This window comes from Bos indicus, chromosome 15 (genome assembly GCF_029378745.1).
Source record: "Bos indicus isolate NIAB-ARS_2022 breed Sahiwal x Tharparkar chromosome 15, NIAB-ARS_B.indTharparkar_mat_pri_1.0, whole genome shotgun sequence".
Lineage (NCBI taxonomy): Eukaryota > Metazoa > Chordata > Mammalia > Artiodactyla > Bovidae > Bos > Bos indicus.
Window position 1 is genome coordinate 78,710,702 of NC_091774.1, and position 11,380 is coordinate 78,722,081.

Sequence of the window (11,380 nt, forward strand, 5' to 3'; positions counted from 1 at the left end):
TGTACACCCATGGCGGATGCATGTTGATGTATGGCAAAACCAATACAATATTGTAAAGTAAAAATAATAATAATAATAAAAAATAAAAAATTATATATATATATATATATATATATAAAAAGAAATCAAGCAGATAATATCCATCCCAGGAAGGGAGTCTTAAAAAGAGAGGTTTCCAAACACCAGAAAACACTCTCACTGCCGAGTCTGTGGCAAGCCTTGGAAGCACAGAGGGCAACATAATAGGTAGGAAAAATAAGTAAATAATTAAAAGCCACAGATTATGAGCCCAACGGTAACTCCTCCAGCGGAGAAGCAGCTTAGCGGCTGGCCATCGGAAGCTGACAGAGATCAATTGAAAGCAATCATCAAAGCTGATCCTCTTATAATTACACAAGAAGTTGTGGAAGATCAAAATCAACTGTTATATTGTCATGCAGTGTTTAAAGCAAACTGGAAAGGTGAAAAACTTCAATACTTGGATGCTTTATCAACTGACCAATAATAAAAAATTGTTGCTTCAAAGTGTCATCTTTTCTTACTCTGTACAACAACAATGAACCATTTCTCCATCAAATTGTGACCTGCGACAAAAAGTGAATTTTATATGACAACTGCAACAACCAGCTCAGTGGTTGGACTAAAGAGAAGCTCCAAAGCACTTCCCAAAGCCAAACTTGCACCAAAAAAAAAAAAAAAAAGACATGGTCACTGTTGGTCTGCTTCTGCTTCTGCTCTGATCCACTACAGCTTTCTGAATCCCAGTGAAATCATTACATCTGAGAAGTATGCTCAGCAAATCAATGAAGTGAAGTGAAATGAAATGAAAGTCGCTCAGCTCTGTCCGACTGCAATCCCAAGGACTGTAGCCTGCCAGGTTCCCCTGTCCATGGGATTCTTGAGGCAAGAAGACTGGAGTGGGTTGCTATTCCCTTCTCCAGGGTATCTTCCCAACCCAGGGATTGAACCTGGGTCTTCTGCATTGCAGGCAGATTCTCTACTGTCTGAGCCACTAGAGAAGTCCCAGCAAATCAATGGGATGCACCAAAAACTGCAATGCCTACAGCCGGTATTGGTCAACAGAAGGGGCCCAGTTCTTCTCCAGGATAATGACCGAGTGCACCTCACACATACAGTTTTTCAAAAGTTGAATGAACTGGTCTAAGTTTTACCTCATCTGCCATATTCAGCCTGACCTCTTGCCAGCTGACTACCACTTCTTCAAGCATATCCCTTCAACGACTTTTGCAGGGAAAACACTTCCACAACCAGTAGGAGGCAGAAAATGCTTTCCAAGAGTTTGTGGACTCCCCAAGCCCAGATTTTTACATACAGGAATAAATAAATGTATTTCTCATTGGCAAAAATGTGTTGATTACAATGCTTCCTGTTTTGATTAATAAAGATGTTTGAGCCTACTTATCAATATGTTGATTTAATAGTCACAGTCTGAAACCACAATAATGTTTGCACCAACCTGTTTTATTATGACTCACTGCAACTTCTATTTAACATATCGCTGATCCATGTAGCATAAATTACTCCCTGTCACTTTGAGGGTAAACCCATCCCACTCAGTGTTTCATCAGTAACTTTGGTACCTCTATTTGCAAGGTGGAGTTTTGGTCTAATCTGTAGTGCAAATTCTCATTGCTTTGTAGGCAAGGAAGTTTCCTATTGTAAAATCTCATCTTTCCTCTGCAAAACCAGACAATCTGAAGTCCGGAGGAGCACAAAATCCTTCAACAGTGTTTGATAACTTGCTTTTAAAATCTGAGTTTGAAACTCCAAAATAAAGAGTTTGTGTTTTTGTTCCTTCTTTCTCCTTCTTTCTTTCTTCTTCTTCTTCTTTTTTGTCTACTTTCTTTATTGATTCATCCTGAGAACTTAAACAATGCCTGGCCCACAGGAGGTACTCAATATTTGTTGCATTGATTAGATAAAACTTTGGAATTAGCATATACAGACTACTATATTTAAAATTGACATCCAGCAAGGACTTACTGTGTAGTACAGGAAGCTCTGCTCAACATCCTGTAGTAACCTAAATGGGAAAAGAATTTGGAAAAGGATAGATAAAAATACGTGTATACCTGAATCACCTTGCTGTACACCTTAACTAACACATTGTTAATCAGCTATATTCCAATACAAAGTAAATATTAAAAATAGAGATTTTAATTTAGTAGTTTTGCTATTGATTGACTATTTGTCAATTTGCTATTGATTAGAAAGATTACCTTGGTTTATTTGAAGCCAATGATCTTTACATATACTTTGGGCTATTGTGCTATAGTTTATGTTCACATCATAAACCAGTTAATGAGGTCACCTTAGTTCTTATATTTACTTTAAAAATTGTGGTGAAATATGCATAACAAAATTTACAATTTTTACCATTTCAGAGTAGCACTAAGTTAATTCACATTGTTATGCAAACATCACCACCATCCATCTCCAAAACTTTTTCAACTTTCCAAACTGAAATTCCACAGCCATTAAACAAAATCCTTCATTTTCGCTCACTGCTATTTTCTGCCTATGAATTTGACTGCTTTAAGTGCCTCATGGAAGTGGAATCATACCATTTCTGGTTTTTGGTGATTGCCTTTTAAACACTTATTATAATTTCTTTTCCCCATAAAATGCTTGGGACACTTGTTGAACATTATCTAAATACATATAGGAAGATTTATTTCTAAACTATCTGTTTTACTCCATTAGTCCATCGTGCATCTTTATTTCAATGCTGGGGCTGTCATTACCATAGATTTGCATAATATATTTTATAATCAGGAGGTATGAGACTCCCAATCTTCTTTTCTAGATTGTTTTGACAATTTGGAGTCCTTGAGATTCCTTATGAATTTTAGCATGGATTTTTCTGTTACTGCAAAAAAGATTTTTTGGTTATGATAGGAATTGCACTGAATCACGAGGTATTATTAAGTAATGCTCAAAATATTCCAAGTCAGGCTTCAGCAATACATGACTTATGAACCAGATGTTCAAGCTGGTTTCAGAAAAGGCAGAGGAACCAGAGATCAAATTGCCAACATCTACTGGATCATTGAAAAAGCAAGAGAGTGTCAGAAAACCATCTATTTCTGCTTTATTGACTATGCCAAAGCCTTTGACTGTGTGGATCACAATAAACTGGGGAAAATTCTGAAAGAGATGAGAATACCAGACCACCTGACCTGCCTCTTAAGAAACCTATATGCAAGTCAGGAAGCAACAGTTAGAACTGGACATGAAACAACAGACTGGTTCCAAATAGGAAAAGCAGTATGTCAAGGCTGTATATTGTCACCCTGCTTATTGAACTTATATGCAGTGTACATCATGAGAAACGCTGGGCTGGAAGAAGCACAAGATGGAATCAAGATTTCTGGGAAAAATATCAATAATCTCAGATATTCAGATGACACTACCCTTATGGCAGAAAATAAAGAAGAACTAAAAAGCCTATTGATGAAAGTAAAGAGAGTGAAAAAGTTAGCTTAAAGCTCAACATTCAGAAAACGAAGATCATGGCATCTGGTCCCATCCCTTCATGGCAAATAGATGGGGAAACAGAGGAAAGAGTGGCTGACTTTATTTTGGGGGGCTCCAAAATCACTGCAGATGGTGATTGCAGCCATGAAATTAAAAGACGCTTACTACTTGGAAGGAAAGTTATGACCAACATAGACAACATATTAAAAAGCAGAGACATTACTTTGTCAACAAAGGTCTGTCTAGTCAAAGCTATGGTTTTTATGGATGTGAGAGTTGGATGTGAAGAAAGCTGAGCGCCGAAGAATTGATGCTTTTAAACTGTGGTGTTGGAGAAGACCCGTGAGAGTTTCTTGGACTGCAGGAGATCCAACCAGTCCATCCTAAAGTAGATCAGTTCTGGGTGTTCATTGGAAGGACTGATGTTGAAGCTGAAACTCCAATCCTTTGGCCACCTGATGCGAAGAGCTGACTCATTTGAGAAGACCCTGATGCTGGGAGGGATTAGGAGCAGGAGGAGAAGGGGACAACAGAGGATGAGATGGCTGGATGGCATCACCAACTCAATGAACATGGGTTTGGGTAGACTCCGGCAGTTGTTGATGGACAGGGAGGCCTGGCGTGCTGGGATTCATGGGGTTGCAAAGAGTTGGACATGACTGAGTGACTGAACTGAACTGAATTGTTGAATAGCCCAGCTTATAAGCATCTTCTCGTATATGTGTGTGTGTTCTATATATCTCTCAGCAATATTTTGTAGTTTTCAGAGTGTAAGACTTTATTTTATTCTTTTTTTTGATACTTTTGTAAGTGAAATTATTTTCTTAAAGTCTCCTTGGGTTGTCCATGATCAGATAGAAATTCAGTTATCATTTCATAGAAATCTCTCAACAAGTTGGAAATAGAAAGTACCTTGACTTAATAAAATCCATATATTACAGATCCACAGCTAATACCTTTCTCTACATGAAAGGTTGAAAGCTTTTCCATTAAAATATGGAATAAGACAAGAGGGCATATATTCTCTGGTCCTTTTTAACATAGTACTGCCATAAAAATTCCTGTGAAAATTTTAGAGTTTTCTAAGTATAGCTCTTGTTTTCTCTGAAGTGAGATAGTTTTATTCATTAATTTCATTTAGTTTTAGTTTCTGTAACAGTGCTTCTGATGGTAGCCACTCGCTATCCTTTTAATCTCAGCTTAAACATCACCTTTGAAGAAAGGTCATCTGTACGCTTTCCACAGTAGAACTCTACTTCTTATCTTTTTTCACAGTATTCTAATTCTTATAAGCAGTGAATAAGACTGCAGCTACTTTGTCAAGTTGTCTCATACTTTATTGTCTGGCTCTAAGAAAGAAGATCCAGGCAGGAAGAAACCTTCATGTGCTCTCCCAGGTTTCACTCATCCCTGTGTCCTCACTCAGAGGACAGTTGCTGACATGACAGAGGTGCCCAGACTTCAAAAAAAAAATGATAATAATTGGATAATTAGCTATTATATCTAAAATTTTAATACATTTAATTGTGTTTTTTTGATATAATTTTCATATATCTAACCAAATTAAGGTGATTAAATTGAGTACTAAACAAAAGGAAAGAAAATCTTGCAATGGCAGGTGGGGAAAGAAATAACAAATAAGTGCACTGGGACAGATGTTTTATTATTTTTGATTGACTTTAGCCTCTTAAAGATTCTAAAGCTGTTTTGTTTTGGGTATTGTACTTTTTTGATATTATTTTTGTGACTTTGCCTATAGATAAAAAAAAAAAAAAAAACTCTAGGGGAAATCCAAGTGATTAATTAAACAAGAATCAGTCTTGGACAAATTCCAATTCTAAGACTCAATGATGATTGTGGCTGAAAGGGATGAAATATCCCATAATCTTCCCCCCTAATAAGAAGAAGATGTTATCCACTTAGTAACTGGAATCAATTTTTCAGGTGGCCCTTTTATAGACTTAAAGCATGACAAAAAAAAAAAATGAGAATGTCTTTCAAAATCTCAGTCAACAAGTCTGGTCATGTTAATATGACAGAATGAAAAGGGCTAGACAGTCAAATATTATTTTTCTTGTTGAAGTTAGTAGGAAAGATGTTACTTGTGAAAACTTCCCTGCCAAATAACCAGTTGATTTATTCTATGTATATGTAAGATTTGCTGGTCATTTTGATAAATTTCCTAATGTGGTAAGCTTTTGTTTTTCTAGGTGTGCACCATAGAATTCTTTTGGAAAACTCAACACAGCACATAAAAATGTGCCTCTGAATAATCAGAAGACTCCATGGAGAAAATTGACTGAGAGTTAAATAAAATGAAATGTGTCCTCAAGTAATAAGGTGACCTTTTGTCCTCTGTTGTTAAATTGGATGAAAAATAATTTCAAGTGTTTGTGTGTAAATTTAAGTCACCCTTAGATTCTGAACAAGCCTCCACAAGGTAAGATTAGCAGTAGATAGTGGGAACCAGGCTCATTATTGGGGATTGTCTTTATTATGTAAGAAATTTAATTACTTTGAAATCCATCAAACTTAGATTCAGTTCTAGGTATGTCCCTTAGAAATGTGTGATTTCGGGAAAATGAATGAGATCTTCTAGCATTAGTTTCTTCAACTGTAAAAAGAGGGTTACAGTTCTTGTTACTGTCAGTATTAAAAGGAGGGGGAAATACTTTTGTTTATGTTCCTGTTTGTCTATGTTTTGACTGTGGTGGGCAATTTTCTAATTATAGTCACTGTAGCTGTCAGTAAGACCCTGAACACACCAGTGTACTTTTTTCTTGCTTGCTTATCATGTATGGATATTGCTTATTCCTCTTCTATGAGTATGATTAGATTATACTCTAGGAATTTTGAGCAGTAGCGTGATGTCATTTGGGCTGCTTCAGGAGAACTGATTCTTGGAGGCTAGAATAAACATGGAGAGACTTGATAGGCATCTATTGCTGTGGACCAGGAAGAAATTAAGAAGTAGGAAATGATCAAATTTCTGATATATTTTCATAGTAGAGTGAATAGGATTTATTAAAGTTTTATGAGAGTAACAAATGAATGAAGAGTACAGCAATTTTTTGTCCGAACGATAACATGATAAAGTGAAAGTGAAGTGAAGTTGCTCAGTCGTGTCCGACTCTTTGCGACCCCATGGACTGTAGTCTACCAGGCTCCTCTGTCCATGGTATTTTCCAGGCAAGAATACTAAAGACAGCATTTAATGAGATAAATAGGGAACACCTCTTTAAATTTTGTATAGAAAATGCTTATGGTTATTATGGACATTTCAAAAGTTTTTAAATACTAAATTACTATTCACTTGGATGTCAAAATTAGAGATGTTGCATATCCAAGTTTTCAAATTAAGAGGAGAGGTAGGGGTTGGAGACACAAAATTACTGCTGTAGTATTTAATTGTCAGGAAAAGGGAAATAACCATCTAAAAACCTAAGAAGTGTCAGTGAGGTCTAAGACAATTCAGTACAGGGAACTTCCTCACAGTCTGATCTACCCACATTGATTATGTAAATTACCTCAAGTGGGCCTCAGGTATTAGACTTTTGTGGCTTTATAAATTTTGGACTTTTTGGATTTCTCCTCCTTATTTTTTTTATTCATTCAATTCTTTTTTACACTCAGCTGAAGCTTTGCTTCCTCTGGAAAGTCTTCTGTCATACCTATTTGATATACTCCTGTAGTATGACTCTTAGCACTGTTTGAATATTCATTTAATGGCACTAATAGCGTGGGTCTGGAATCGGTTGATTTCTCGTTATGTGTCATAGCACTGAAGGAAAGAAACTCTGCCTTCAACCTGATAATAATAAAAATGTCCATGACACATTGGACACAAATAGTTGTTCTATACTCATTCTTTCAACAAATGGAAAAAAAATTTCTTATACATTTTAGCATTTTACCCCTTTATCTTCCCCTCCTTGTTTTGTAGGTAAGTTGCTTCTACTGTATGAAGTCAGCTCCTGTTCAGATTAGATGGAATCAAGAAACAATGTAACCTACTTTGTTCTCCTGGGACTCACACAGAATCCAAAGGAGGAGAAAGTACTTTTGTTTATGTTCCTGTTTGTCTACCTTTTGACTGTGGTGGGCAATTTTCTAATTATAGTCACTGTAGCTGTCAGTAAGACCCTGAACACACCAATGTACTTTTTTCTTGCTTGCTTATCATGTATGGATATTGCTTATTCCTCTTCTATTACCCCCAGATTGATCTCAGACTTGTTCTTTGGAGAAAAAACCATAACCTTTAAATCTTGCATGACCCAGCTATTTACAGAGCACCTTTTTTCTGGATCAGGGGTCTTCCTTCTGCTGGTGATGGCCTATGACCGCTATGTGGCCATCTGTAAGCCCTTGCATTACTTGGTGATCATGAAGCAGAGGGTGTGTGTTGGGTTGCTAGTGGTGTCCTGGGTTGGAGGTTTTCTGCATTCAGTAATTCAACTTAGCACTATTTATGGGCTCCCATTCTGTGGTCCAAATGTCATTGATCACTTTATGTGTGACATGTACCCCTTATTGGAACTTGTCTGTACTGACACCTATGTCATTGGCATCTTAGTTGTGGCCAATGGAGGACTGATCTGCACTATAGTGTTTCTGCTCTTGCTCTTCTCCTATGGAGTCATCCTGCACTCTCTGAAGAACCTGAGTCAGGAAGGGAGGCGGAAAGCCCTCCAGACCTGTGGTTCCCACATCACTGTGGTTGTCTGCTTCTTTGTTCCCTGTATTTTCATATATGTAAGACCTGCTAAGACCTTCTACATTGATAAATCATTGAGCGTGTTCTATACAGTCATAACCCCTATGCTGAACCCATTAATCTACAGTCTAAGAAATTCTGAGTTAATTTATGCTATGAAGAAGCTCTGGAAAAGAAACATCATATCCCATATTAAATAAATGCATCATCCATCATGAAGGGAGTCATTTGACATCATGGTTCATTTTCTTGGAATGCAGAAGTCATTTTAAAATTTGTTGTGATTTCTCTTTTTCAAAGAGTTTATGTTAATTATAATTAAAGATTACAATTAAACAACCAGGGTATAATAACAGGGTATAATTATAATATATAATTACCTACCTACTAGAATTCATTATCTTGTTTATCAGTGTACCTATAATGGTGTAATGCCTACACAGCAAGGAATTAATATGTAATGAATTAGCGAGTAAATTGTTCATAGTTATACTGATTTTTCACCAACTTATGCATTTACATTTTTTATTCTTTTTCAGAGACAGTGTAATTTTTATTTAGCATCTTGTCATTTAAGTTAACATTTTTACTTATACAGTTTAAAATACATAATTATACACGGCTTGCCTTTACTGTATTTCATTTGCATTACACAGCACTTTTACGTTTGTACTTTTAGTGTTTACAATGAAGCTGAAGTAAAATAGATAATAATAAATAGCATAAGTGAAAACTAAATGCTACGAAAGTGTAGTCACTCAGTAGTGTCTGACTCTTTGCAACCCTGTGGACTCTAGTCCACCAGGCTCTTCTGCCCGTGAATTCTATAGGCAAGAATACTGGAGTGGATTGCCATTGACTTTTCCAGGGGATCCTCCCAACCCACGGGTGAAACCCAGGTCTCCCGTATTTCAGGCGGTTTCTTTACCATCTGAGCCACAAGGAAATCCAAACAATATGGGTGAAATGTAAAATGAATTTTCTATTTTTCTCTCAGCTTCTTTCAGTCCTCATTCTCAGAGGTTGACCCTAAATTTGTTTCTTAATTTTCATCTAGTAATAATCTTTGCAGATGCAAGTGTATTCTCTATATGTATATGTATTTGTTTCTTTCTATATATGTATCACTTGCTTTTGCTATGCAATATCTTAAAGATATTTCCATGCCAGTCCATATATATTTCTTAAATTTTCTCATTTTGCAAAACACTCTTCATAAATTTGTATCAAAATTAATATGTCCATTCCTTTCATGACAGCCCCAAACTTTTCTATGACAGTTATATTTCCAATAAATGTATGTTTTAGAGTATGTGCAAATATAAGTTCCTAGGTGTGGAATTGTTGATATTACATTTGATTCAATGGTCAAGTAGTATATGCATTTAAAATGCTGATATTGATATTTATTGCCAAACTATAATCCTCTTTTTTAAAATTAATTTTTAATTGGAGGAAAATTGCTTTATAATATTGTGTTGGTTTCTGCCATATAACAGCCCAAATCAGATTTAATTATACATATGTCACCTTCCCTCATAGCTCAGTCAGTAAAGGATCTGCCTGCAATGCAGGAGACCTGGGTTTGATTCCTGGGTTGGGAAGATCCCCTGGAGAAGGAAATGGCAACCCACTCCAGAATTCTTGCCTGGAGAGTCCCATGAACAGAGGAGCCTGATAGGCTACAGACCATGGGGTCGCAAGAGTAGGACACGACGTAGTGGCTGAACCAGCACCACCTCCATCTTGAGCCTCCCTCTCCTCCCCCGACTCCACCCCTGTAGGTCACCACAGAGTGCCAAGCTGGGCTCCCTGTGTTATATAGAAACTTCTCACATTATCTGTTTTACACAAGGAAATGTATATATGCCGATGCTACTTTCTCTGTTTATCTCACTCTTTCCTTCCCCTACTGTGTCCACGACTCCCATCTCTATATCTGCGTCTCCATTTCTTTCCTGCAAATAGGTTCATCAACACCATTTTTCTAGATTCCATATAGAAACGTTAATATACTATGTTTGTTTTTCTCTTTCTGACTTACTTCACTCCAAACTATTGCTCTTGAGGTTGTACTAACAGCTACTGTGTCTGTGCTTAGCTGCTCAGCTGTGTCCTACTCTTTGTGACTCCATGGACTGTAGCCTGCCAGGCTTCTCTGTTCTTGGGATTTTTCAGGCAAGAATACTGAAATGGGTTGCCATTTCCTCCTCCAGAGGATCTTCACTCAGGAATCGAACCTGTGTCCTTTGTGTCTTCTTTATTCACTGAACCATCAAGAAAGCCCCACTAACAACTACTGTCCTGCCCATGCTGCTGCTGCTGCTGCTAAGTCGTTTCAGTCGTGTCCAATTCTGTGCAGCCCCATAGTCCATGTGAATTTTCTTGACCACATTCTCAATGACCAGTACCTGATAAACATTTATCACGTCTGATTAAATTTACTTTTTACTTTAACTGCAAACCTTTTGATATAATTGAGTTTGAGTATCTTCCTACATGTTTAATTTGATTTGTATTTATTTGTGCTTAGCTGCTCAGCTGCGTCCTACTCTTTGTGACTCCACTTTAATCTGATTCATTCAATTTTTGATTTTTATGAGAGAATTTTAAGCAAAAGAAATGATCTCTTTACATTGTATATATAGTTAATGTTTTCTGGCTATATGTTTTTAACTTTTTATTCTATGTAGAATTATTTTTGCATGTAAAATTTTTTGTAGCTTATATTAAATTAAAAAAAATTTATCTTGCTTAGGAAGAATTTTCTCATTTCATTTGCACCAAAAAATTCTTCAATTTTTTTTTTGCATTTAATTTTTCAAGCATTTTTCATATCTTACATCTTATAACATTTGATTCATCTTGAATTTATTTAGGAGTTTAAATAGGGGTTGATTTTATTTGTTCTGTAAATTTTAGAATTTTTAAAAAATATTCACATATTATCTTTTTGCCATTGATTTGAAATTCTGACTACTGTATTTTGAACTCCCAATGTATTTGGGTCCAATTCAAAACTTTAATCTTTTTCACTGATCTCTTTATTCATGTACACATTGGCACATAATTGCTATGATATCTAAGATATTTTGACATGTGAAGAATCTAGCAGTCACTTATTAGTATTTCTCAGAATTTTGCCTAAGCCTGTATATTTCTATT

The 11,380-nt window shown here is 36.2% G+C and overlaps 1 protein-coding gene across 1 annotated transcript; it reads left to right on the forward strand.

Moving 5' to 3' along the window:
- Positions 1-5,835: 5,835 nt before the first annotated feature.
- LOC139187390 (olfactory receptor 4A47-like) lies at positions 5,836-10,770 on the forward strand. Its single transcript, XM_070804264.1, has one exon. It carries the CDS (start codon positions 7,486-7,488, stop codon positions 8,413-8,415), a length of 930 nt encoding a protein of 309 aa, XP_070660365.1. The 5' UTR covers positions 5,836-7,485; the 3' UTR covers positions 8,416-10,770.
- The last annotated feature ends 610 nt before the right edge of the window (positions 10,771-11,380 follow it).

Bases quoted from the DNA above. Each gene is read 5' to 3' on its own strand.
- LOC139187390 (XM_070804264.1), top strand. From the start codon at position 7,486: ATGGAATCAAGAAACAATGTAACCTACTTTGTTCTCCTGGGACTCACA.